Raw genomic sequence first — 22,361 nt, forward strand, 5'->3', positions numbered from 1 at the left:
TCGGGAATCCTGTGTGACTGTGGCCCAGTAATTAACCTCTCTGAACTTCACCTTACTGTCTGTAAAACAGACAATTGTTTCTCCTCTCACTTGTAAAGAGTGGTAAGGGTCAAAGGAGGCAACCAAAGGGTATTTAAGACATCTCTAAAAATCAGAAAAGCATATTATCATTTAAGCTCAGAGGCTGTGGAATGAGTCATACCAATATTTGACTGCCAGTCCTGTTGCTTGCAAGCTTAAATAAGAAATGAAGCCTCGTTTTGTAAAATGTAACTAATGATCCATCGAAATCTCAACGAAGAGCTTGCAGAACGCCCGTCACTGTCACTGGTGCATTCAGAACTCACACAGCGGCTATGGGTCCCGGCTATGGAGGGGACTCAGGCTCAGAGAAGGGGGTGACCAGCCCAGGGTCACAGAGCATGTTAGTGGCAGAGCCAAGGCTTGAGTCCAGACCAAGGATCATAGGATATAAAAGACTCACCGCTGGATCTCTGATGGAAATGAAGTTTGTTCACCTGATCATCGATGTTCAAGAATCTTTGAACACCCATGCTGTGTAAGATGCAAAGTTGCCCCCAAGAGTTTGGACTTATCCCAGCCTGGAAGAATAGCTAGGGCATGCCAGGGAGTGACTAGGATAGGAAGTTGAGAGTGGCCATGCCAAAGACGGTCCAGATCATGTCAGAGGGGGGAAAGAAGGGGCCGCATGGGACCAGGGAGGCTTCGTGGAGGGGGTGGCTGGGTGGGTAAGATGGGCTAAGAGATAGTGAGGGATGGGCCTTTCAGATGGAAAGAAACAGCACGGATTCCGAGGGAGGTGAGACGCTCCAGTGTAAATCCTGGGGGTACATAGAGTCTGAAGAGGGAGATGTGACCCTCCATCGGGGGTGAGAGGGTCCCAGCCTCCCACTCCCGGCAGGGCACAGTGCAAAGTACATAGGCCTGGCGTCAGACCCACATAGGTTCAGATCCTAGTTCAAGAAATTCGTTATTTGCTGAATAACTTGAACTCATTGTGCCCCCGCGCTGAGCCTCAGTTTTCCCGTCAGCGCACAAGCTCCTCTAACCCAACACACAGCCAGCTTAGAGGGGATGAGAGAGAAGGGGCCCACGGCCCCTGACTCCAGGCCTGGCACGTCAGAACCATTCTGCAAACGTTCCATTATCCCTCCTTCCTACCAACCAGGAAAGGTGGCTCTGGACGAGGATTTGGAGCGGATCCTCTTTGTGGTCAACCTGGGGACCATCGCCCCAATGGAGAATGTCACCGTGTTCGTCAGCACCTCCTCGGAGCTCCCGACGCTGCCCAGCGGGGCCGTGCGGGTCCTGCTGCCTGCTGTCTGTGCCCCGACCGTGCCCCAGTTCTGCACGGAGAGCACCAGCGCCCCCAGCCAGCAGGTCCACGGGTGAGAAGCCCCTGTCAGACAAGGCCAGGGTCGTGGGGTGGGGGGTCAAGGTGTGGGGGAAGATAAAGGCTAGGCGGTGAGGCTAAGCTCTGTAGCTGCCACCTCTCGAAGACTGTCAAGGAATCTCCCTGAGAAGCCTGACGTTGGTAGTGATCAGAAGTGTTGGGACTGGGATCAGAATCTCCAGGCTTTATGCTTTAATGCACTCCAGAGGCACTTTTGGAGCGCCTGCTATGTGCTGGTGGAGAAGGGAAAGGCAGCCCACTCCAGTATTCTCGCTTGGAGAGTCCCATGGACAGAGGAGACTGGCGGGCTGCAGTCCATGGGGTCACGAAGCATCAGGCACGACTGACCCGGCTGAGCACGCACCGTGTGCTAGACACTGGGGTGGGCGTTAGGAACACAGAGGGCACAGACGCACACGGTTCCTGAACTTTCCGGAACTTGGTGGAAGAGATCACCATCCAGCCGATAACACAACTAACGGGAACTGTTTGTGAACTTGCACGCATAATTAATGATGTGAAAGTGCAGTGGAAGAGACATTCATTGACTAGGAATATAAAAGAGGACCCAACCCCTGGGGGCCTGCGGCCAGGTCAGTCTTCTCTGAGGAGTGATAGTTCAGCCGAGGGCTGAGCCAGGAGGCAGACAGATAAGGCACAGAGAGAAATGTTCCTGTAGGTGGGAACGGCAGGGGCAAAGGCCCCAAGGCAGCAAGGACGGGGCCCCAGAGAGGAACTGAAGCACAGGTGACTTGAGATGAGGCTGCAGAGATCAGGACACCCTGTGGCCCTGACCAACTCTGGATTTCTCCCCAGAGCAATAAGGAGCCATTAACAAGGGTTTTCAGCAGGGTCAGATAGGACATTGCAGCACGGTTTCTCTGTACTCGCCCCGCGGGTGCGGGGAGGGCAAAGGAGGTCACAGCCTGAGGCACCTGCAGCTGAGCTCCGGGATCCCCCATTTCCCCACCTGTGGACCCGGGGCCAGCGCTTCCTCCACAGGGAGACAGGACGCCCAGCGTAAGAGGCCTGCTGCAGATGGGAGATGTCTTCTGATGCATCTTATCATTTGGTCTCCCCTGGTGGCTCAGCGGCAAAGAACCAGCCTGCCAATGCAGGAGATGCGGATTCAATCCTTGGGTCAGGAAGATCCCCTGGAAGAGGGAATGGTAACCCACTCCAGTATTCTTGCCTGGGAAATACCATGGACAGAGGAGCCTGGCAGGTTACAGTCCATGGGGTCGTAAAGAGTCAGACATGATTTAGTGACTAAACAACAAACTCCTTAACTCCCCCTCCCCTACTCTCATCCTGAATCTTTGAGTCAAGTTGAAATCTGGGAAGATGTAAACACTGTACATATCCAGGAGTTTCACACACATACCCTGCAGGGCTCTGGGGACAGCTGGGAGCACGTGTCCACTGGGTCACAGAGGACAATGTCAACAGACCCCTAGACACCACAGGTTAAAGGGATGATCTATGACTAGGCTGGGAAAGGGGAGGAGGAGAAGAGGATGACAGAGGATGAAATGGTTAGATGGCATCACCGACTCAATGGACATGAGTTTGAGTGAAGTCCGGGAGTTGGTGATGGACAGGGAGGTCTGGCATGCTGCAGTCCATGGGGTTGCAAAGAGTCGGACACAATGGAGTGACTGAACTGAACTGATGGCCAGGCTGGCGGGGAGGGGTTACTGCAGCCTCCCATAAGGGGCCAGCCTGGAGGGCACTCCTCAGTCATTCCACAAAGGGCAATTAAACACCTACCATGGGACAGGATTGAGCACACACATGGGCCAGGCATGGTTTTGGGTGCTGGGAATACAGCAGTAAATCAGACAAGGTCCCTGCCCTTATGGAGCTAGTATTCTAATGAAGGCAACAGACAAGAAAGAAATAAGCCCATAAATATGTCATATGTTAGGTGATATGTCCTGTGGAGATAAATACTGTGGAGGCTGGAGAGGGGCAGTGTGGGGTGGGTGCTTGTTAGAAGAGACAGGGTTTAGGCACCATCTGAGACCATGAAGACCAGAAAGAAAGCTGAGCGCCGAAGAACTGATGCTTTTGAACTGTGGTGCTGGAGAAGACTCCTGAGAGTCCCTTGGACTGCAAGGAGATCCAACCAGTCCATCCTAAAGGAAATCAGTCCCGAATATTCATTGGAAGGACTGATGCTGAAGCTCCAAACTTTGGCCACCTGAAGGGAAGAGTTGACTAATTGGTGCTGGGAAAGATTGAGGGCAGGTGGAGAAGGGGTTACCGAAGATGACAGGGCTGGATGGCATCACTGACTTAATGGACATGAGTTTGAGTAAGCTCCAGGAGTTGGTGTTACAGTCCATGGGGTCGCAAAGAGTCAGACACGACTGAGCGACTGAGCTGAACTGAGGCAACATCCGAGGCCTGATCTGAATGAAGGGAGCAAGCCACAGAAATCATCTGGAGGAAGAACATTCTGACCCGGGAGTGGAGCAGGCAGAAAGTGCAAAGGCCCTGAGGCAGCGCCAGCCTGGGTGTGTTTGAAGAGCAGCAGGAAGGTGCGCATGAACATAGCAAACGGGAGAGGAGTGCCAGAGTCAGGCCACGGAGGGCCTCGAACTCTAGAGTGAGGACACCTGTTGGCACAACAGAGAAGCTGCTGGCACCAGCCAGTCTCAGGCCAGGGGACACCAGCTCGTGTGTCATTTGCTTTGTAAACGCAAGCCTGGCACCTTTGAGGGGCAGGACCTAGCAGAGCTGGGGACACTCAGACCTCGGTGGGTCAGGAACAGGAGGCTTGGGAGTGCACAGCTCCCCTGAGATGGCCCTGACACATTTTCGATTCCTGCCCATTCCAGCAGGAAAGCATCAGCAGAGGCACCCTTGGGACTGCAGCGGATGCAGATGCCTGCCTGCGCCAAATTCCGATGACAGTGGCTTAGATAGAGTGACATGAGAAAAAGCAAGAAAAATAGACCATACCAAATGTTAGTGAGGATGAGGAGAGAAACTCGTCCACTACTGGTGGAAGTGAACACTGGCCCAGCCACGTTGCAAAGCAACCTGGTGGTATTTGATGTGTGCCCTTTGACCCAGGGATCCCGGAGAAATCCTTCCATACGTCCGAAAAGGGAACACAGATGAGGATCTTCATGGGGGTGGCCTGTGGATGCAGGGAGGTGGAGGCAGGAAGAAACCAGGACAATACAACAGAGGCCCTCAAATCAGACCATTGTTGTTTAGTCGCTATGTCATGACCGACCTTTTGCGACCCCATGGACTGTAGCCTGCCAGACGCCTGTGTGGCAGGAATTCTTTCCCTGGCAAGAATACTAGAGCAGGTTGCCATTTCCTCCTCCAGGGGATCCTGCACACCCAGGGATCGAGCTGAGCCTCCTGCATCAGCAGTCAAATTCTTTACCCATGCGCCACCAGGGAAACCAGCTGAACACAACAGCAGCAAAGACTTTGGTTTTCAGACCTTTATGGGTGAAAAAAAAAGGGAAGCAGCCGAATGAGACTCCTAACACAATGCCGGCCAGAGGGCAAGGCCGGAGGGGAGGGAAATAGAGAGGCTCGAGAGAAAGGGCGAGGGACCACAGAGACAGCACCCAAGACGACGGAGCGGCAGATGACTTTGCCGAGCACTCACGAGAGACGGCTGCGCCATTATGATCCATATTCATTGAGAAAACCAAGTCTCAGTGGAGAAGGGGCTCAGGCAGGGGTCCCCAGTTCCCAGAGACAGAGCAGGGATTCTAGACGTGATGCGACACCATGTGAACTGTCCCCCGGCCAAGTCCAAGAGACCTGGCAGAGGATGCACACTCGGCCCAGCGAGTGTGGGAACTGAGGCCGGTGCTCCCGCCTTGCTGAGTCTCCTTCCCCTCCCCTCCTCCCGGCCCCCTTCCCAGCAGAGACAAGCACTGCTTTGGCAGCCGGGCCCTGGACTCCTGGAACAGACTGTGCCTGTCAACTCTCCTGGACACCGATGTGTCCAACCCCATGGAGTACGAGTTCAACTTCCAGCTGGAGATCCGTGGGCCCTGTCTGCTCGCAGGTGAGTGGAGCTGCCTGGACCCCGATGGGGCTGGAAAGAAGACTCCAGGTCCCAGGCTAGGGAGAGGGAGGGAAGGAGGGAAAGCGGGCCGGCCCAGGTGGATGACAGCCTGCGGCCAACCTGCTGCCCAACAGGACTCTTTCCCAAGGACAGATTTCACGACTGTCCCCACCCCCCCCCCACCCCAGTGGCTTCCCTGGGGAAATGTCCACAAGGGCCTAGCAGTCCCAAGTCCAAGGTCGGAGATCCACGGTCCTCTCCCGGAGCCCACAGCCACAAAGCTGCTTCTCGGATCCTCCCCTGGGGTGGAGGTGGGGGTCCTTTCTCTCAGTGGGGTAACTTTCCAAATCCAGCCACCTAGATCCCACCCTAGAGCTTCTGATGATGACACTGGTCTGGGAGGAGAGCCCTGGGCATCGGAAACATTGAAAAGCTCCCAGGTGATTCTAACTGGGAGCCAGAGTCAGGCACCACTGTTCTGATGGTTCCCCTCCCGCTCCTAGTCAAAGTTTTAAAAGAATGTGGTTTTAGCTCATGAGTGTTCTCCCAGAGCAAGCCGACATCCCAACATGAGAGTCATTTATGGAGTGCCCTCTGATGGAGCGTGAAGCTCCTTTTGTTTCTGTGCCCTAAGAGGAAGCCACCCCTTTAATCCCCACTGGGTCCCGGGGTCAGGGCAGGAGAGGTTATCTGACCCTGTCTAGCTAAGCTCCCATTTTGCAGACAGGGAAACTGAGAAGGGCTGTCCATAGTTTTGCATACCAGTAGGCCAGGAGCCCCTGATGGGGCTGGAGTGGCAGTCACCTCCGGCCTGGGTCTCTGGGTCCCCCACCAAGCCCTTCTCTCTCTGGGGACCCCTGAACCTATCCCACCTTTATGCGCCACTCAGGGGTAGAGAGTCCCACCCATGAGATCCGAGCTGACGCCGCCCCTTCTGCAAGCTCGGCCGAGAGCATCATCGTCACCCTGGCCAACAGGCACACCTTCGACCGGCCTGTAGAGATCCTCATCCACCCCAGCGGTACTGTGCACCCAGCGGGGGACCCCGGGGCTGCCAGTGGGAGGGAGGAGGTGCTGATCCCAGGGCACACGGACTGCCCACCCCCCGCCCCGTGGCCAGGGAGAGGATAGGCTACAGGGCAGAGGAGAGGAGACCAACTGCTTGCTTCCATGTAAACACAGCTCTAGTTGGCAGAGTTGAGTGTCTCCTGCCCCGTTTCAGTTCCTGAGGCCCCAGTGTCTCATGCACCCACTGGTGCACTTTGCTCTCAGGCCAGCTGAACATCTAAGCTTGGTGAGATCCCAGCAGTTCTGAACCCCCAGGGAGCAACTCTTTTATCTCTCTAAGAAGTCATAGAATATCAAGATGCAAAAAGACTGGAGCCCAGGATCACTCCCATTTTACAGATGGGTAAAGTTGAGTCACGTGCTCTCCTGACTCCCAGCTAAGTAGTCTTTTCAAGGCCCCACATACCTCAAGCGGCCAGGGATCCCATCGCCCTCTTCCAACTGGGAGTCCTACCCACAGTAAAGATCTGCCCCTCAACCAAGGTCCCCACATTGCCCTCACGCTCGGACAGTGCTGTCTCCTCTGCAGAGCCCCACATGCCACATGTCCTGATGGAGAAAGGGGACATGACCCTGGGAGAGTTTGACCAGCACCTGAAGGGAAGAGCAGATTTCATCAAAGGAACGAAGAAGGACAGCAGTGCGGAGCGAAAGGTGAGGGTGACTGAGCAGCGTCAGTGGGGGCAGAACTGGAGTGACTCTGGGCACTGGGTCTTCGCTGACCAGCGAGAAGCCCGAGCCCCGGGTGGGCGTGGGGTGGCTTGTCTGAGGCCGCGCAGCAGCTGATGGCTCCACCTCCCGCCAGGCCACCTGTTCCTAGTGCCATTCAGGTCAGGTGCCTGAAGGAATGAAAGTGAAAGTCACTCAGTCGTGTCCAACCCTTTGCGACCCCTCGGACTATACAGTCCATGGGATTCTCCAGGCCAGGATACTGGAGTGGGTAGCTTTTCCTTTCTCCAGGGGGTCTTCCCAACCCAGGGATCGAACCCAGGTCTCCTTCATTGCAGGCGAATTCTTTACCAGCTGAGCCACAAGGGAAGCCCAAGAATACTGAAGTGGGTAGCCTATCCCTTCTCCAGGGGATCTTCCTGACCCAGGAATTGAACCGGGGTCTCCTACATTGCAGGTGGATTCTTTACCAACTGAGCTATCAGGGAAGCCTATCAAGGTGCCTAAGCTAGGAAAGTTCTGTGCTGTTGGCAAAAATGACCTTGGTTTTCTTCAGGACAGTCTGCCCTCAAAATACACCAATGGCCCTACGACTGGGTGCCCTCCCGGCTCCATCTCTACTTCTGGGTCTCCCTTTACCCACCTGCTAAATGGGTCTCTTGATTTGCCTTCCTCTGGAATCATTGCTTGCTATTATGTAAAGGATAAAGGCAGAGCCAGGGAAGCCAGAGAAACCATCTCCCTCTGCCCACCCCTCCCCCATGAAGTTAAAGGATAAGGGGGTCCTCAGCAGGGGCTGGGGGTGGGGAAGGGGGGTCAGAGGATGCTGAGCCTCAGCCACAAGCCACCCCCGCAGTCTCCCTCCTGCTGATGTCAGTGCCCTGGGTCCTGAATGCCAAGGTAGGCTCAAGAATCAGGGCACACTGCTTTTTATCATCTCCCTTTTTAGATGAGAAAACTGCGGCTTAGCACCCACAATAACTGGTGAGCTGGGAAAAGGGAGTTGGCTTTTGTGACACTGAGGCTAAGGACTTTGCCCGCTCATGTGGGGCGGTTGTGGTGAATTTAAGGGCCCCTCTGGCCCCAGCTGGTCTGTCAGGCAGAGGACGGTGGAGAGGAACAAAGAGGAATGCAGAGAAAACCTACAGCTGATATCCTTCCCTTTAGTAGAGATCCCACCCGAAGGCCCCTGCTTGGAGGGAGGTGGGGGCGATGGCGCAGAGAAGGTACAGATGGCTCAGTGCCACCCCACCTTGGAGACCCTGCTGGAAACATCTGCTCTCTCACAGGTGCCCCCTCACCCATATGAGTCAGTTGGGAGAAGAGGCTGGAGCCGGGTTCTCAGAGTAGGGGTGGTAATGCCAGGGTGCCACTGGGCTCTGAGAACTGCAGCGTGTGGGCAGGGGGAGTCAGTAGTGAGCCTCCCTGCCCGCCTGCCTGCCAAACCTTAAATCAATTAGCTCTGGACCGCTGGAGCAAATGAGAATTAATTTGCCACCTTGGATTGGTTATGCAAATACCCTGTATTCTCATGAGCTTCAGGGATGACAGCCATCAACCCGCAGCTGCTAAGAAGTGATGAGTTTATTGTAATTGGATAATGGCAGCTCAAGGAGACATCAGAGAATCCTGAGCCCAAGGCCCCCACCCTGACCCTCCAAGAGACAAAAATCAGGCTCCTGTCGCTGCCGGATGTGGCCATTGCTGCCTTTGGCTCTGTCATCTAGAGAGCCCTGTTGGGTAGTAGCTTTTGGCTAAGGACCTCCCGGTGGGAGGGAGGACATGATCCCTCACCAGGGAGGGAGGTGAGCACCCAGAGGCGTCAATCAGGGAGAGCCGGGTGGGCTGAGCTGTCAAAAACTGTGATTTGACAAGGTGGGGGCAGACGACACAGATGGAGACGAGAGAGACGAGAGACGAGAGAGACGCGGAGACGAGAGACGAGAGACGCGGAGACGCGGAGACGAGAGACAGGAGAAGGACGACGATGCGCACAGGCCAGCGGCGGCAGAAGACGAGAGACGCGGAGACGAGAGACAGGAAAGGACGACGACGCGCACAGGCAGCGGCGGCAGAAGACGAGAGACGCGGAGACGAGAGACGAGAGACGAGAGACGCGGAGACGCGGAGACGAGAGACAGGGAAGGACGACGACGCGCACAGGCAGCGGCGGCAGAAGAGCCCCAGAGACCCGTCTGCTCGTTCGTTCACTCGACCAACAGTCAGCGCCCGGTAGGCATCAGGCCCTGCTCTCGGCACTGGGAGACTGAAAATGGCGCATCCTTTCCTCCTTTCGCTTACGTTCTAGCACAGGGAAACAGACAAGAAGCAGACATATGAGCAAGATCCGTTAAGCCAGGAGTAGGGACTGTGAAAGACCTAAAACAGGATGACAGGGTAATGAGTGATGAGTCCTGGGTGCTGCTTTGCCAAGTGTTTAGAAGAAGCTTATCTCAAAACGAGGCCTGGTGGATTGTGAAACCCTGGGAGAATGTACAAAGAACTGGAAGCAGAATAATGGTGATGTGCTTGGAAGACGGAAATGTGCCCCCTGCGGCCTGAAATGTGGGGCAAACACGAGATGGACAGGTAGGCAGGGGTCAATCCACAAGGGGCTTCATGAGCCCTGGCACGGGTATGAGAGGACACTGTTGCTTAAGCAAGAATGATCACACTGCCTGCTCTGTATAGGACAGACCATAGGGAGAGAAGAGGAGAGGAAAGAGGCCAGGAAGGGGCTAATGCACAGGTCCAGGCAAAGGTCCTGAAAAAAGAAAGTGAAGTGGAAGGATTAGTCACTCAGTCGTGTCTGACTCTGTACCCTGCCAGGTTCCTCTGTCCATGGGATTTTCCAGGCAAGAACACTGGAGTGGGTTACCATTCCCTTCTCCAGGGGATCTTCCTGACTCAGGGATTGGACCCGAGTCTCCTGCATTGCAGGTGGATTCTTTACTGTCTGAATCACCAGGGAAACCCAAGCTGGGAGTTTACAGTGCGGACAGAGAAGCGGGCACGTTCAGGAGGTATTTGAGCTACAGAACTGGCGGTCCTCTACTGAGGGAGTCGACGCGCAGAATGAGGATGGGGGAGCAGGCAAGGGCGACCCCTGGGTCTTTGCTCTAGACGCCCGGGTGGGTGAGGACGCCATCTGCTGAACTGAGGACGGGGCCCAGACAGGCCGAGAAATAGACAAAGACGGACATGCACACACAGAGGCGGTCAGAGACAGAGAAAGACGGGGCGGGAGAGGCGGGGGCAGTGAGGGTGCAGGAAATGGGACTCGCTGCAGAGATGACTACGAGAGTCAAAGACGGCTCAGCAGCAGCTGACAAGGCCGGCCAGGAGAGTCCATGGGAAGAAACAGAATTGCGGTGGTGCCCTTCCTTTAACGTTTCCTGAGCCCATCTTTATACCAAGCTCTGTGTGGAGCCCTGGAGATTCAAGAGACTCAAGCATGGTCTGCCCTCAGTTCAGTTCAGTTCAGTCGCTCAGTCGTGTCTGACTCTTTGCGACCCCATGAATCACAGCACGCCAGGCCTCCCTGTCCATCACCAACTCCCGTCTGCCCTCAAGTAGCCCCCAGATTAGAGGGGAGACAGAGAGATGAGCAAAGAACTCACAGTGTGAGAAACACCCGGGTCCCCACGGCAGATAGCAAGAGTGGAGATGGCTGCTGCTTGGCGACAGGCACTCTGCTGGGCGGCACCCTACAAGTGTTGCATTTAGTCCATACGACTCAGTGAGGTATGTGCACCTGTCCTCATTTCATGGACAAGGAAACTAGACAATTAAGTCCATGTAAGATGGGGGTTAAGATCATGGCATCTGGTCCCATCACTTCATGGGAAATAGATGGGGAAACAGTGGAAACAGTGTCAGACTTTATTTTGGGGGGCTCCAAAATCACTGCGGATGCTGATTGCAGCCATGAAATTAAAAGACGCTTGCTCCTTGGAAGGAAAGTTATGACCAACCTAGATAGCATATTAAAAAGCAGAGACATTACTTTGCCAACAAAGGTCCATCTGGTCAAGGCTGTGGTTTTTCCAGTGGTCATGTATGGATGTGAGAGTTGGACTGTGAAGAAAGCTGATCGCCAAAGAATTGATGCTTTTGAACTGTGGTGCTGGAGAAGAGTCTTGCAAGTCCCTTGGACTGCAAGGAGATCCAGCCAGTCCATCCTAAAGGAGACCAGTCCTGGGTGTTTATTGGAAGGACTGATGCTAAAGCTGAAACTCCAATACTTTGGCCACCTCGTGCGAAGAGTTCACTCATTGGAAAAGACCCTGATGCTGGGAGGGATTGTGGGCAGGAGGAGAAGGGGACAACAGAGGATGAGATGGCTGGATGGCATCACTGACTCGATGCACATGAGTTTGGGTGAACTCCAGGAGTTGGCGATGGACAGGGAGGCCTGGCATGCTGTGATTCATGGGGTCGCAAAGAGCTGGACACGACTGAGTAGCTGAACTGAACTGAACTGAAGATGGGGGCAGGATTTCCAAAGAGGTAAAACTTGAAGCGTGAGTAGGAAGTTTATCAGTGGGAGGGAATCAGTAAACCAAAGAAGCCAAGGTGAGCCCGAGAGTGGCTTATTCCTGGATGTGAAAGGGAAAGAAACTGCTATTCAGTTGAGGGCCTGCACGTGTGTCAGGGCCTTCCCATCTGCAGGCCAGCCCAGTTCACCCTCAGAACCACCCTGAGAAATGGACCTTGTTTGTCCCATCTTCCAAAGAAGCAACAGGCCCTGAGGAGGGGCTGGCGCAGCGTCGCCGGACAGTGACGGCTGAGGCTCAAACCCCCGTCTTCCTGCCTCCAAAGCCCCTGTTGCTACTGCAACCTGTGAGCATCTAGCAGAAGCCAGGCAGGGCCAACCTGGAAGTCTTACATGCAGAGGATGAGTGGGATTCTGATCAGACTTGGAGAGTGATGGGGGCCCTCAGGGTGAGCCCCCAGGAGTAGCTCTGGGCCCCTTGAATCCTCAAGTGAGAGTTTTCATTTCTCCTCCAGACAGAAATCATCCGGAAACGCCTTCACAAGGACATCCCCCACCATTCCGTCATCATGCTCAATTTCTGCCCCGACCTCCAATCAGTCCAGCCAAACCTGAGGAAGACCCGTGGGGAGTTTATCTTCCTCGTCGACAGGAGTGGCAGTATGAATGGGACCAACATCCAACGCGTCAAGGTACATTTATGAGAACCCCACCCCCAGGATCTAAGGTTCCAGGGTAAACAGCTTCTCAGCACTTTCTCCTTCCACACCTGAGCCACTTCCTTAAGTGACTATCTCTGGCTAAGAGACATGACGAGCAATTTTTTTGTATCAGTTTAGACAGAGATCTCAGTGATATGAGCAGAGGTCAACTGCTGTCCATTTTCAAGGGATGAAGTCATCAGTAACTTGGAATTCTCCGCAGCTCTGTTGTGTGCCTGCTCTGGCTAAAACGCCTCACTAAGCACTCATTGGAGAGGGATACAGAGAAGAGAGGAAGGAAATTAGCATTTGCTGAGGACCTGCTGTGAGTCAGACTCTGTGCAGCCACTTAATGCACAGCTTGGTGTTTAATCCAGATAGTAATCCTGTGAGGTTGGTCCAGTTGTCACCTTTTTCCAAATGGGAAAACCCATCCTGAGAGTTTCAGTCATGTACCCAAGGTCATGGTCTAAAATTAAACCCCTATCTGTCTGTCTGTTTCTACCATGTGACATCAGAGATTCATTAGATATGGCCCCTGCCATCAAGGAATGTGTCGAATCCAGTGAAATAATTTGATTCATCTTTTCTTTTTTTTCAAATGCCTAATATGTGCAAAGCCCGATGCTTGGAAATCTGGAAAGAGTGAAAGTGTTAATCACTCAGTCATGTCCAGCTCTTTGCGACCTCATGGACTGTAGCCCACCAGGCTCCTCTGTCCAAGGAATTCTCCAGGCAAGAATACCACAGTGGGTAGCCATTCCCTTCTCCAGGGAATCTTCCTGACCCAGGGATCAAACCCAGGTCCCCTGCATCACAGGCAGATTCTTTACTGTCTGGAAAGAGGGCAGGTTGTAAATATAGTTCTGCCCTCAAGGAGCTCACAGTGGGGAATTCCCTGGTTGCCCAGTGGTTAGGACTCTGCGCTTTCACTGCTGAGGGTCTGGGTTTCAGTCCCTGGCTGGAGAACAAAGACTCTACATGCCATGTGGCCAAACCAAACAAAAGCACAAGAAGCTCACAGTCAAGTGAGGCTTACAGCCCTGTTAACCAGGCGCTCCTGGGAGTGTGGTCTTGATGCTTTGGAGTGTTCTGAAGGAGTGCAGGTGAAAAAATAAAACCCTCCCTCCACACATCCAGAAGCAGCCCGTCTCCTTCAGGAGGCATTCACCTCAATTACAGCATTACCCAACTCTTCCTTGTATTTTCAGTTGTGCAGATGTCTGCCTCCTGCTCTGGAATTATTCCCTTATTGAGGGGAAAGAGCAGATCTTCCTCGTCTCTCTCTCCCCATGGGGTCTAGCTCCGCGTTCGAGCATAAAGAGCCCTTGGTCACTGTTTATTGAACTGAGTAAAGGATTACAGTTCAAGAGAGCAAGGGGTGAGGGACCAAGGAGAGGGCTCTGTTGTTGTCTGAAATTTTATCCCTCCCCCTTGTTTGTCCTTGGGGCAAACTCTTGTTTCCAGGGCAACAGGATCAGCAGGGAGGGACGGGGTTAAGTGGGATCCATGATGTCAGCTGTCTCCTCAGGCTTGCTATGACTGGGTTTGCTCTTGAAGTATGACAGAGCAGTCATATATCAGATCCAAGTTCCTGTTTGAGGCCTCTTGACACTTGGGTGCAGGACTTGTACCTTTCCCCCACCCCTGTTGCTACTGCTGCTAAGTCACTTCAGTCGTGTCCGACTCTGTGTGACCCCATAGATGGCAGCCCACCAGGCTCCCCCGTCCCTGGGATTCTCAAGGCAAGAACACTGGAGTGTGTTGCCATTTCCTTCTCTGCCCACCATCAAAGGCAAGCAGCAAGATGGGGAGCTGTCCACAGTGCTAGAGTGCTGAAGCATGATGCAGGCCTGTGTGGCCATGTGTATTCCATTCCACAACTGTACCAATCTGTAAGATATCTCTTCAGTTACCCTAGAGTATCATGGCATCATATACCTAAAACATCTCTTGCTGCTGCTGCTGCTGCTAAGTCACTTCAGTCGTGCCCGACTCTGTGTGACCCCATAGACGGAGGCCCACCAGGCTCCCCCGTCCCTGGGATTCTCCAGGCAAGAACACTGGAGTGGGTTGCCATTTCCTTCTCCAATGTGTGAAAGTGAAAAGTGAAAGTGAAGTCGCTCAGTCGTGCCCGACCCCTAGCGACCCCACGGACTGCAGCCCACCAGGCTCCTCCATCCATGGGATTTTCTAGGCAATAGTACTGGAGTGGCTTGCCATTGCCTTCTCCGAAAGAGCATTTAATCCCTTTTCCCTGCCATTTTCCAAGTAAAGAAACTGAATTCACAGAAGGCTAAGTGTTCTTCCCAATATCATAGAGCTGGTGCAAGAACCTGAGCCTTCTGTATCTTGACTCGGCACTCATTTTCTTACATTGCTGGGGGGAAATTATGCAGACTCTTCCACTAAGAAGAGCTCTCTTCTCTGATTCTTATTCTTGCTGCGTAGCTCTGTGGGAAAAGCAATGCCTGGGTTGCAGGGTCACTTCTGCCACAGACTTGCTATGTGGCTTTAGACAAGCTGATTCTCAACTCTGGGCTTCACTTATTCTTGATGAGAAGGGAGGATTCATTCAGAGAAGGCAAGCATATGTCACACACTATTCCATTCCCCTCTCCCAAGCCCAAACAGACATCAATAATTGACCATGATGTCTAATGGTTTATGATGTCCATCTTCTTTGTGAATTGTACCTTTTATCACTAAAAAATATTCATCTCTGTTTCATTTAAAAATGAAAATATAATTGACCATGACATTTTTTTCAATGCTGAGCCTGGTCTCAATCTGTATATCCCTCTCAGCTTGGTGTTCCAGGCAGTTACTACCAATTCAATGGAGCTTGTTGATGAGTGGAAACCTAGTTCCTCCTGCATTAAAGGCCTATTGCCAGAGCTCCCTGACAGTCGTCTTCTCTAGCTCTGATTCGCGTCTCAGCCCCTTTCCCCTTGGAGTCGCTCATGCTTTCTTTTCCAGTTCAGCTCAGGGAGCTCAAGGTCATCCTTTCACAAATGCTTTGTGTCGGCACAACCCATTCTGCTAAATGTGCCCCTGTTAGAAAAAGTCACAGAAGTTACTCAAGCCACGTGTCCCTTTCCCCGTTGACAATGAGGCCGTTTGGGGGTTGCTTAAGTCTGTAGGTGGCACATTAGGTTGATGTTATAGGAAAAGCTAGGCTTCGGGATATAAGAAAGAATAGAAATCTAAACAGTCACGCCAAAGGGCAAAGTTCAGCCAATTTAATTTCCTGCAGCTGGTCTCCTTCTTCAGCTACCAATTGCTGCCAAAAACATGGCTTTAAAAATTGTAATAGGTGTGAGCAGAGACAATCTGTATGGATCAGCAGAGTCTCCTGCTAGCAGCAATACACACTGGCAGCTAATGAAAAAATAAACAGATATTGACTTCTTTTGCAGGAAAACAAGATGTATTGACACAAGTAATAAAAGGAGATGGACAGAACTGTGCTGTTAATATTTACAAAGCGGGGTGGGAGAGGGGCTGCAGGGCTGTGGAGCCTGAAAGACCATATGGTGTGAAAGTTGCCAGGATCTACTTGCAACTGTTTCCTTCTAGATTTTGGAGTATAACAGTTTGTTTCTGTGAAGCTACGCCGAGATCCCTGGGATGCCATCAATAAACTCTGTGAGGGTGGGGAAAAGCCCCTCATTCCCGAGTTCTGTGCCAAGGCAGAACCAACGTGACTGAAGATCTCGGTGCTATGCTTTGAAAGCCTCAGCCCTGTTCTTAGGTTTTATGATCCAGTACAATTCCTCAGTTTCCTTATCTGTAAAATAGAGGTATTTTTATTAATATGTATTTGATAGGGTAGGTAATAATAACCATTTACTAAATGTTTTACTGTACGCCATGCTGAAGTTCAGAAAAATGACATAACTAAGCCAAGGTCAAGTTAGTAAAGGTGAGATTGAAACCCAGTTTCAATCTCTTTGAAGTTTGTTTAACTTCAAGGTGTATCTTCTTAACCACTATGCTATAATATATACTATAGAGATGAAAAGAGATAATGTAAAGTGCTTAGCACACAGTGGCTGCTTGACATTGATCATTGCATTGTGTCGTCATCATCATCAATACCATCATGTTCCCACTTTCCATCTCGACCTTCTTTCTGCGTCATGATTGTTAGAACAGTCCTTGATGAAGGTCTCCTGGTGCTGCCTAGTCAAACAGGTTCAGAGCCTTTAATGCCCACAGGCTTGGAGCCAGAGAGGCGCGTTTGAGTCCTGGCCCCACTGACTCACATCCGGCGCTCACAAGCGAGTCACTCTCCCTTTCTGTGCCTCTGCTTTCTCTCGAATAACAGGAGGGTAATATTGTGCCTCGAAGAGGTACGGTGGAGACTGCGAGATAATGCACGTAAAGCACATTCTGGGCATTCAACAGACAGGAGCTAAAGAGACTTCCTGAGAGACGCATCCCTAGTTCATGATAGTGGGGTGGCGGGGGGGGCATGGTTCTGATACAAAAGGCCCTGGATGAGAGCCAGACAGAAGCCTGCTCCATGGCCAGCGAGACCAGGCCATGTGTCTCCCTTAGACATCAATTTTGTTTTGGTGGAAGGGAATGCGTACTTCCGGCTCTCCTTACCGCTCAGGGTCAGTAGGAGGTGAAATGGAACTGGCAAACTCTGATAGAATGGCTTTGAGAAATCAGACTTGCTACACGGATGAGGAGTTTTATGATGATGGCTTTGGCCCAGCTTCTGGCCAGCATCAGTGAATTTCTTGCTCTGGGGGAGGAAGCGATGTCGGGTGCAGGCAGAGGGCGAAAGGTTCCCTTGGAGGCTGCCTCTGTGCTGGTATGAGAACACTGCTGTCTGATGACCAAGGGAAGAACCCCTTCTGGAAACCTAAAAGTTCCTTCCTTCCCTATTAGGATGCCATGATGGTGGCTCTTAAAAGCCTCATGCCAACCTGCCTCTTCAACGTCATTGGGTTTGGATCCACGTTTAAAACCCTCTTCCCTTCCAGTCAGACCTACAGTGAGGTAAGGAGGGGGCATGGTTGGCACCAAGAGGGGTTGGGTGGTGAGGAGCAGAGGCAAGGGAGGAAAAGGAAAGGGGAGGTAACCTCAAGGTCTGCCCTCATAGGACCCTAACCCTAAGCCCATGTAGAACCTAGCTGGTGATGCCAGGAGCAGAGAACCATAGGGGAGGTTCTCCCCTTGCAGTCCATCTGCTGACCTCCCCCCTCCCTAAAATAAGGAACATGTGGGGCCAAGTGTGGGTGTGCTCAGGGAGGGGGCACAGGGAAGAGGGAGCAAGAGGGTACCTTAGGCTTCCCCCACTGAAGCCTCCCTCTCATTAGAATGAGGGGCTTATGCAAGGTTGAGTGAAGGCGTGAAGAGCAAGGGGCAGAGGAGTGAACAGGTGGGCGAGGGGGCTGAGAATGGCGCTCCGGACTCCACACAGCCACCACGCACGATGCATTAACTCACTGTTGCCCTTTCTTTGTTCCCCTTGAAAATATAAACATCCCTGGAAAGGGTAGCACGTCAGATCCTGATTGCTCAGCACAGAGGTTTCCTTTTCTGATGAGTGAGGCAGGAGGTGTGCTGGAAAGACTGCTAGTCTAGAAACCTTAAGATTTCCAAACCACAAGGTAGAGTCTGGAACAAGAAGACCTTGGCCCCCGCAGGATGTGCAGAATGGGAGCATCCCAGGGGGCTCCCTGGTGGCCTAGTGGTTAGGACTCTGGGTTTTCAGTGCTGTGGCCCAGGCCCCATCCCTGGTTGGAGGACTGAGCCACAAGCTGGGCAGCAAGGCCAGAAAGAAGGGGGAGGGGTACATCCCTACACAGGTCTAGACACAGGGAAGAAGGCACGGAAGGAGGGAAAAGGAAGGAAGAAATGACGGGAGGGAGGGAGCGGGGGAGGAGGTGTAGGAAACAAGAAAAGAGGGACATGGAATCCCTGTTCAATTGAAAATAACTTCTTTATGGGTTTCTTCAATATGGAAATAATGTATATTGATTGTCCCACGATTTTTAAATCTAGATAGTTGGAAAGAAAAATTTGAAAATCTCCCATCATTAGTCAGAAAAAAGAGAGAGAAAAAAAAAACACTATTAAGAGCTTAGTATAAATCCCTTCTTGTTCTAAGCATTTGCACACATTTTCAGTAAAGATAGGATTAGATCTCCCGTGCTGTCTGTGTAACCTATTTTACTAACAGAACAGCCTATCCTGAGCATATGTCCCTGCCAGTAAGTATTAATCTGCAACATAATTTCAACAGTTGCCTAGTAGCTCACTACACAGATAGACTGTGACTTATTTAACTAAACCCCTACAGTTGAGCATTTCAGTTGTCCCCGTTTTTTTTTTTCTATTTCGTTATCTTTGCAGCAAAGGCCTTGCATCCATCTTTAATGATTCCCTTGGAAGAAATTTCTAGTCTTGCTGGTTCAAAGGGAACATATACGTTTGAGGACTTTTGATATATTCCATCGCTCCAAGTGTGCTTGTTGGAAGAGCTTCTTCCTGAGTCAGGATCAGCAGGGCACGTGACATCCAGCAGGAGTCTGTCCTTGATCAGTGACATCCATCCAATGCCAGGAACCCTCGCCCAACTGGGTCTCATAGTACTGGTACACAAGGGCAGAAATCTGAAGCCCAGATGAGGGAAACGGTTTCCTCAAAGTATCCCAGGAATTTAGTGCCACAGTCGAGCCAGGACTCGAGTCTTAAGGTTTCTAGACTAGTGACCTTTCCAGCACACCTCCCGCCTCACTCATCACAAAAGGAATCCTCCTCTGTGCTGCGCAATCAGGATCTGACGTGCTACCCTTTCCAGGGATGTTTATATTTTTCAAGAGGAACAAAGAAAGGGCAACAGTGAGTTAACACATTGTGAGTGGTGGCATCTGGGACATTGGTAAATGGTGTTATTAGGCAGCTCACACCAGAAAACGACCACCTGTTCTTCCTGCACGTGGGGCAGAGATGAAACCAGGAAGAGGAGTCAGCTCCAGTGAGGCTGAACTAAAATTCAGGGCAACAAAGGACTCATCCTCCAGGTGCTGGGCGTCTCCATGCCATTTGACAACCCTGGGGACCACCTCCCTTCCCTTGACCTTTCTCTGTAGGAGAACTTGGCCATGGCCTGTGATAACATCCAGAAAATGCGAGCTGACATGGGTGGCACCAACATCCTCTCCCCACTCAAGTGGGTCATCCGGCAGCCAGTGCTCCGAGGTTACCCGAGGCTTCTCTTCCTGATCACAGACGGTGCCGTCAACAACACCGGGAAGGTGCTGGAGCTAGTGCGAAACCACGCCTTCTCTACCAGGTGGGCACAGGCTGAAGGTCTAGGGCTCAGTTTTTCTGGGCGGCCCTAGGCTGGGGATGCCTGACCTGGGGTAACGTGGAAAATGCCAGAAGGAAAAGCAAGGACCCACAACTCCTCCAGTGCTTTGCTTCCAGGGTAGTGTCCAGTTCAGTTCAGTTGCTCAGTCATGTCCAACTCTTTGCGACCCCATGGAGTGAAGTACACCAGGCCTCCCTGTCCATCACCAACCCCCAGAGTTTATTCAAACTCATGTCTACTGAGTCACTGATGCTATCCAACCATCCTCCTGTCGTCCCCTTCTCCTCCTGCCTTCAATCTTTCCCAGCATCAAAGTCTTTTCTAATGAGTCAGTTCTTCGCATCAGTTGACCAAAGTACTGGAGTTTCAACTTCAGCATCAGTCCTTCCAATGAATATTCAGGACTGATTTCCTTTAGGATGGACTGGTTGGATCTCCTTGCAGTCCAAGGAACTCTCAAGAGTCTTCTCCAACACAACAGTTCAAAAGCATCAATTATTCGGCGCTCAGCTTTCTTTATATTCCAACTCTCACATCCATACATGACTACTGGAAAAACCATAGCTTTGACTAGACGGACCTTTGTTGGTGGTGTGGCTGCCTTCAAAGTTCGCCTTTTCCCCACAATGGTTCAGGAAGGATAAGATGCTCATGACCTTGCATCCAGGTCCCAAAGAGCAGCCTCAGCAGAGGAAGCCCTTCCTGCTTTGGCTCTGCACTGGGGTGGGAGGTGATGGGCTGTCCATGTGTGAATGAGTGTCCATGGATGCCCCTATTCCTTCTCCCTCACCTTCTGCCTGAAGCCAGGGCCAGCTCTGAGATAGCTCATGATCTGCCCCTTTCCTATCAGGGGACAAAATGGCAGAGAGGGTGGGAAGTACCAGCCTCTTTTCTCCCCCTCTCCCAGATGCTATAGCTTTGGAATTGGACCCAACGTCTGCCACAGACTGGTGAAAGGGTTGGCAACTGTGTCCAAGGGCAGTGCTGAGTTCCTGGAGGAGGGAGAACGGCTGCAACCCAAGGTAGGCAGAAGGACCTCAGTCTCTTCTGGTGCTGGAACCTCAGAAGCCCAGACTGGCCACACAGCAACTCAGTGGTGGAACTGGGATTTCACCCCAAATCTGAGCTCTCCACTAGGCCACATTGCACCCCAGGGAGAATCACAGGTGGGGGCACAGAGTGGGCAATTTCTAGAGTTAGTACAGGACACTAGATGCCCTTGTCTCCATCCACTGGGTCAAATGTTCCATCCATCCTGGGCGGGTAGAATTAGGGCTGCCAAAAGAATCAGTGCCTCTTGGATATAAGTTGTGTTTGGGGTCCTTTCTGGCCATGTTCTTAACGATGATAAATGATGGCTCAGAAGAATCTAAAGGGCCCAGAAGAAATCAAGGCAATTATTCTTCTCTCCATGTCCTGCATAATTGGCACAAGTAATCCAGCCTCAGACATCAGTGCAGGTCTGGCAAGGTCTTAACCAACCCACCAGGGATCTCTGGAGCAAGAGTTGCCCATTAGGTCATCTGTGTTGGGTTGAAAGGCCAGGCACTGCTCATCTGTTGCCTGGGGGCTTCCAGGGAGAGGTGTGGTCTTGGTTTGAAAGCTGAAGCATTGCAAGTGGAGACTGCCATCTAACTGCATTCCTTGCAGCAAAAGAGCACAGTCTGTCTCAAAGGGAAAATTGAAAGTGCATCTCTCCGGCTGCCATACTCCCCAGATCATTTTTTCTCCACCTTTGCAGTACACTTGAGGAAATCACTCTAGGGGATGCTAGGCCACTAAGTGCTAAACTAGCTGTCATTTATTGAACACCTGTCTCGTGGCAGATACTTGAAATGCAGTATCCCAGGAAGTCCTCTCAACTACACTGAGAGTGGAGAATTACTGACTCCCTTTAACAGAAAGGGACCCAGGAAGGTCTGTGGCCCAGGAAGGCAAATTGACTGGCTTAACATCACTATTCAGTCCATGTTTTGACACAACTTTCTGTATGCCCCTGGCTCCTCATAATAATCCTACTCTGAGTCTTGGGTTTTTCTCACTTATAAAACACTAAGCTTAGAGGTGACAGCAAAGATCTGCTCCAGCTCTGACGTTCTAGGAGTCTAAGAAGCTCAGATGCATACTCACTGCTGAACAGGCCACCCCGAGTTCTCTTGTCACTTCCTCTCTGCCACTTCTCCTCATGCTCACACTCACATGGTCTTCATCCTCCTCACGTGTGCATATCCACACTCACACATCCCCCCCAACCTGTGTTCTGACCTTGCCCAACAGATGGTCAAATCCCTGAAGAAGGCTATGGCCCCGGTCCTGAGTGATGTGACTGTGGAGTGGGTCTTCCCTGAGACTGCCGAGGTCCTGATCTCACCTGTCAGCACCAGCTCCCTCTTCCCCGGAGAACGGCTGGTGGGGTATGGCATTGTCTGTGATGCCTCTTTATACATCTCCAATTCTAGAACTGTAAGTATTTTAGAAATTCCAGGAGTTGGTGGCGGAGAAGGCAATGGCAAGCCACTCCAGTACTCTTGCCTAGAAAATCCCATGGACAGAGGAGCCTGGTGGGCTACAGTCCATGGGGTGGCTACTAGTCAGACACGACTGAGCGACTTCACTTTTACTTTTCACTTTCACAC

General features: G+C 52.0%; 1 protein-coding gene across 2 annotated transcripts in view; it reads left to right on the forward strand.

The window, feature by feature from the left end:
• The window catches only part of VWA5B1 (von Willebrand factor A domain containing 5B1), a 51,437-nt gene that overhangs the window by 2,555 nt on the left and 26,521 nt on the right, over positions 1-22,361 (forward strand). For both annotated transcript variants that reach the window (XM_088841636.1, XM_088841643.1), the window contains exons 3-11: positions 1,190-1,409; positions 5,314-5,459; positions 6,349-6,480; positions 7,057-7,181; positions 12,207-12,383; positions 17,295-17,405; positions 19,505-19,707; positions 20,633-20,747; positions 22,003-22,188. In XM_088841636.1, the coding sequence (XP_088697762.1) occupies positions 1,190-1,409; positions 5,314-5,459; positions 6,349-6,480; positions 7,057-7,181; positions 12,207-12,383; positions 17,295-17,405; positions 19,505-19,707; positions 20,633-20,747; positions 22,003-22,188 (1,415 nt within the window). The remainder of the gene's footprint in view (positions 1-1,189; positions 1,410-5,313; positions 5,460-6,348; positions 6,481-7,056; positions 7,182-12,206; positions 12,384-17,294; positions 17,406-19,504; positions 19,708-20,632; positions 20,748-22,002; positions 22,189-22,361) is intronic.

This window comes from Moschus berezovskii, chromosome 2, assembly GCF_049115385.1.
Source record: "Moschus berezovskii isolate FMDL1 chromosome 2, NW_MosBer_1.0, whole genome shotgun sequence".
Taxonomy (NCBI): Eukaryota; Metazoa; Chordata; class Mammalia; order Artiodactyla; family Moschidae; genus Moschus; species Moschus berezovskii.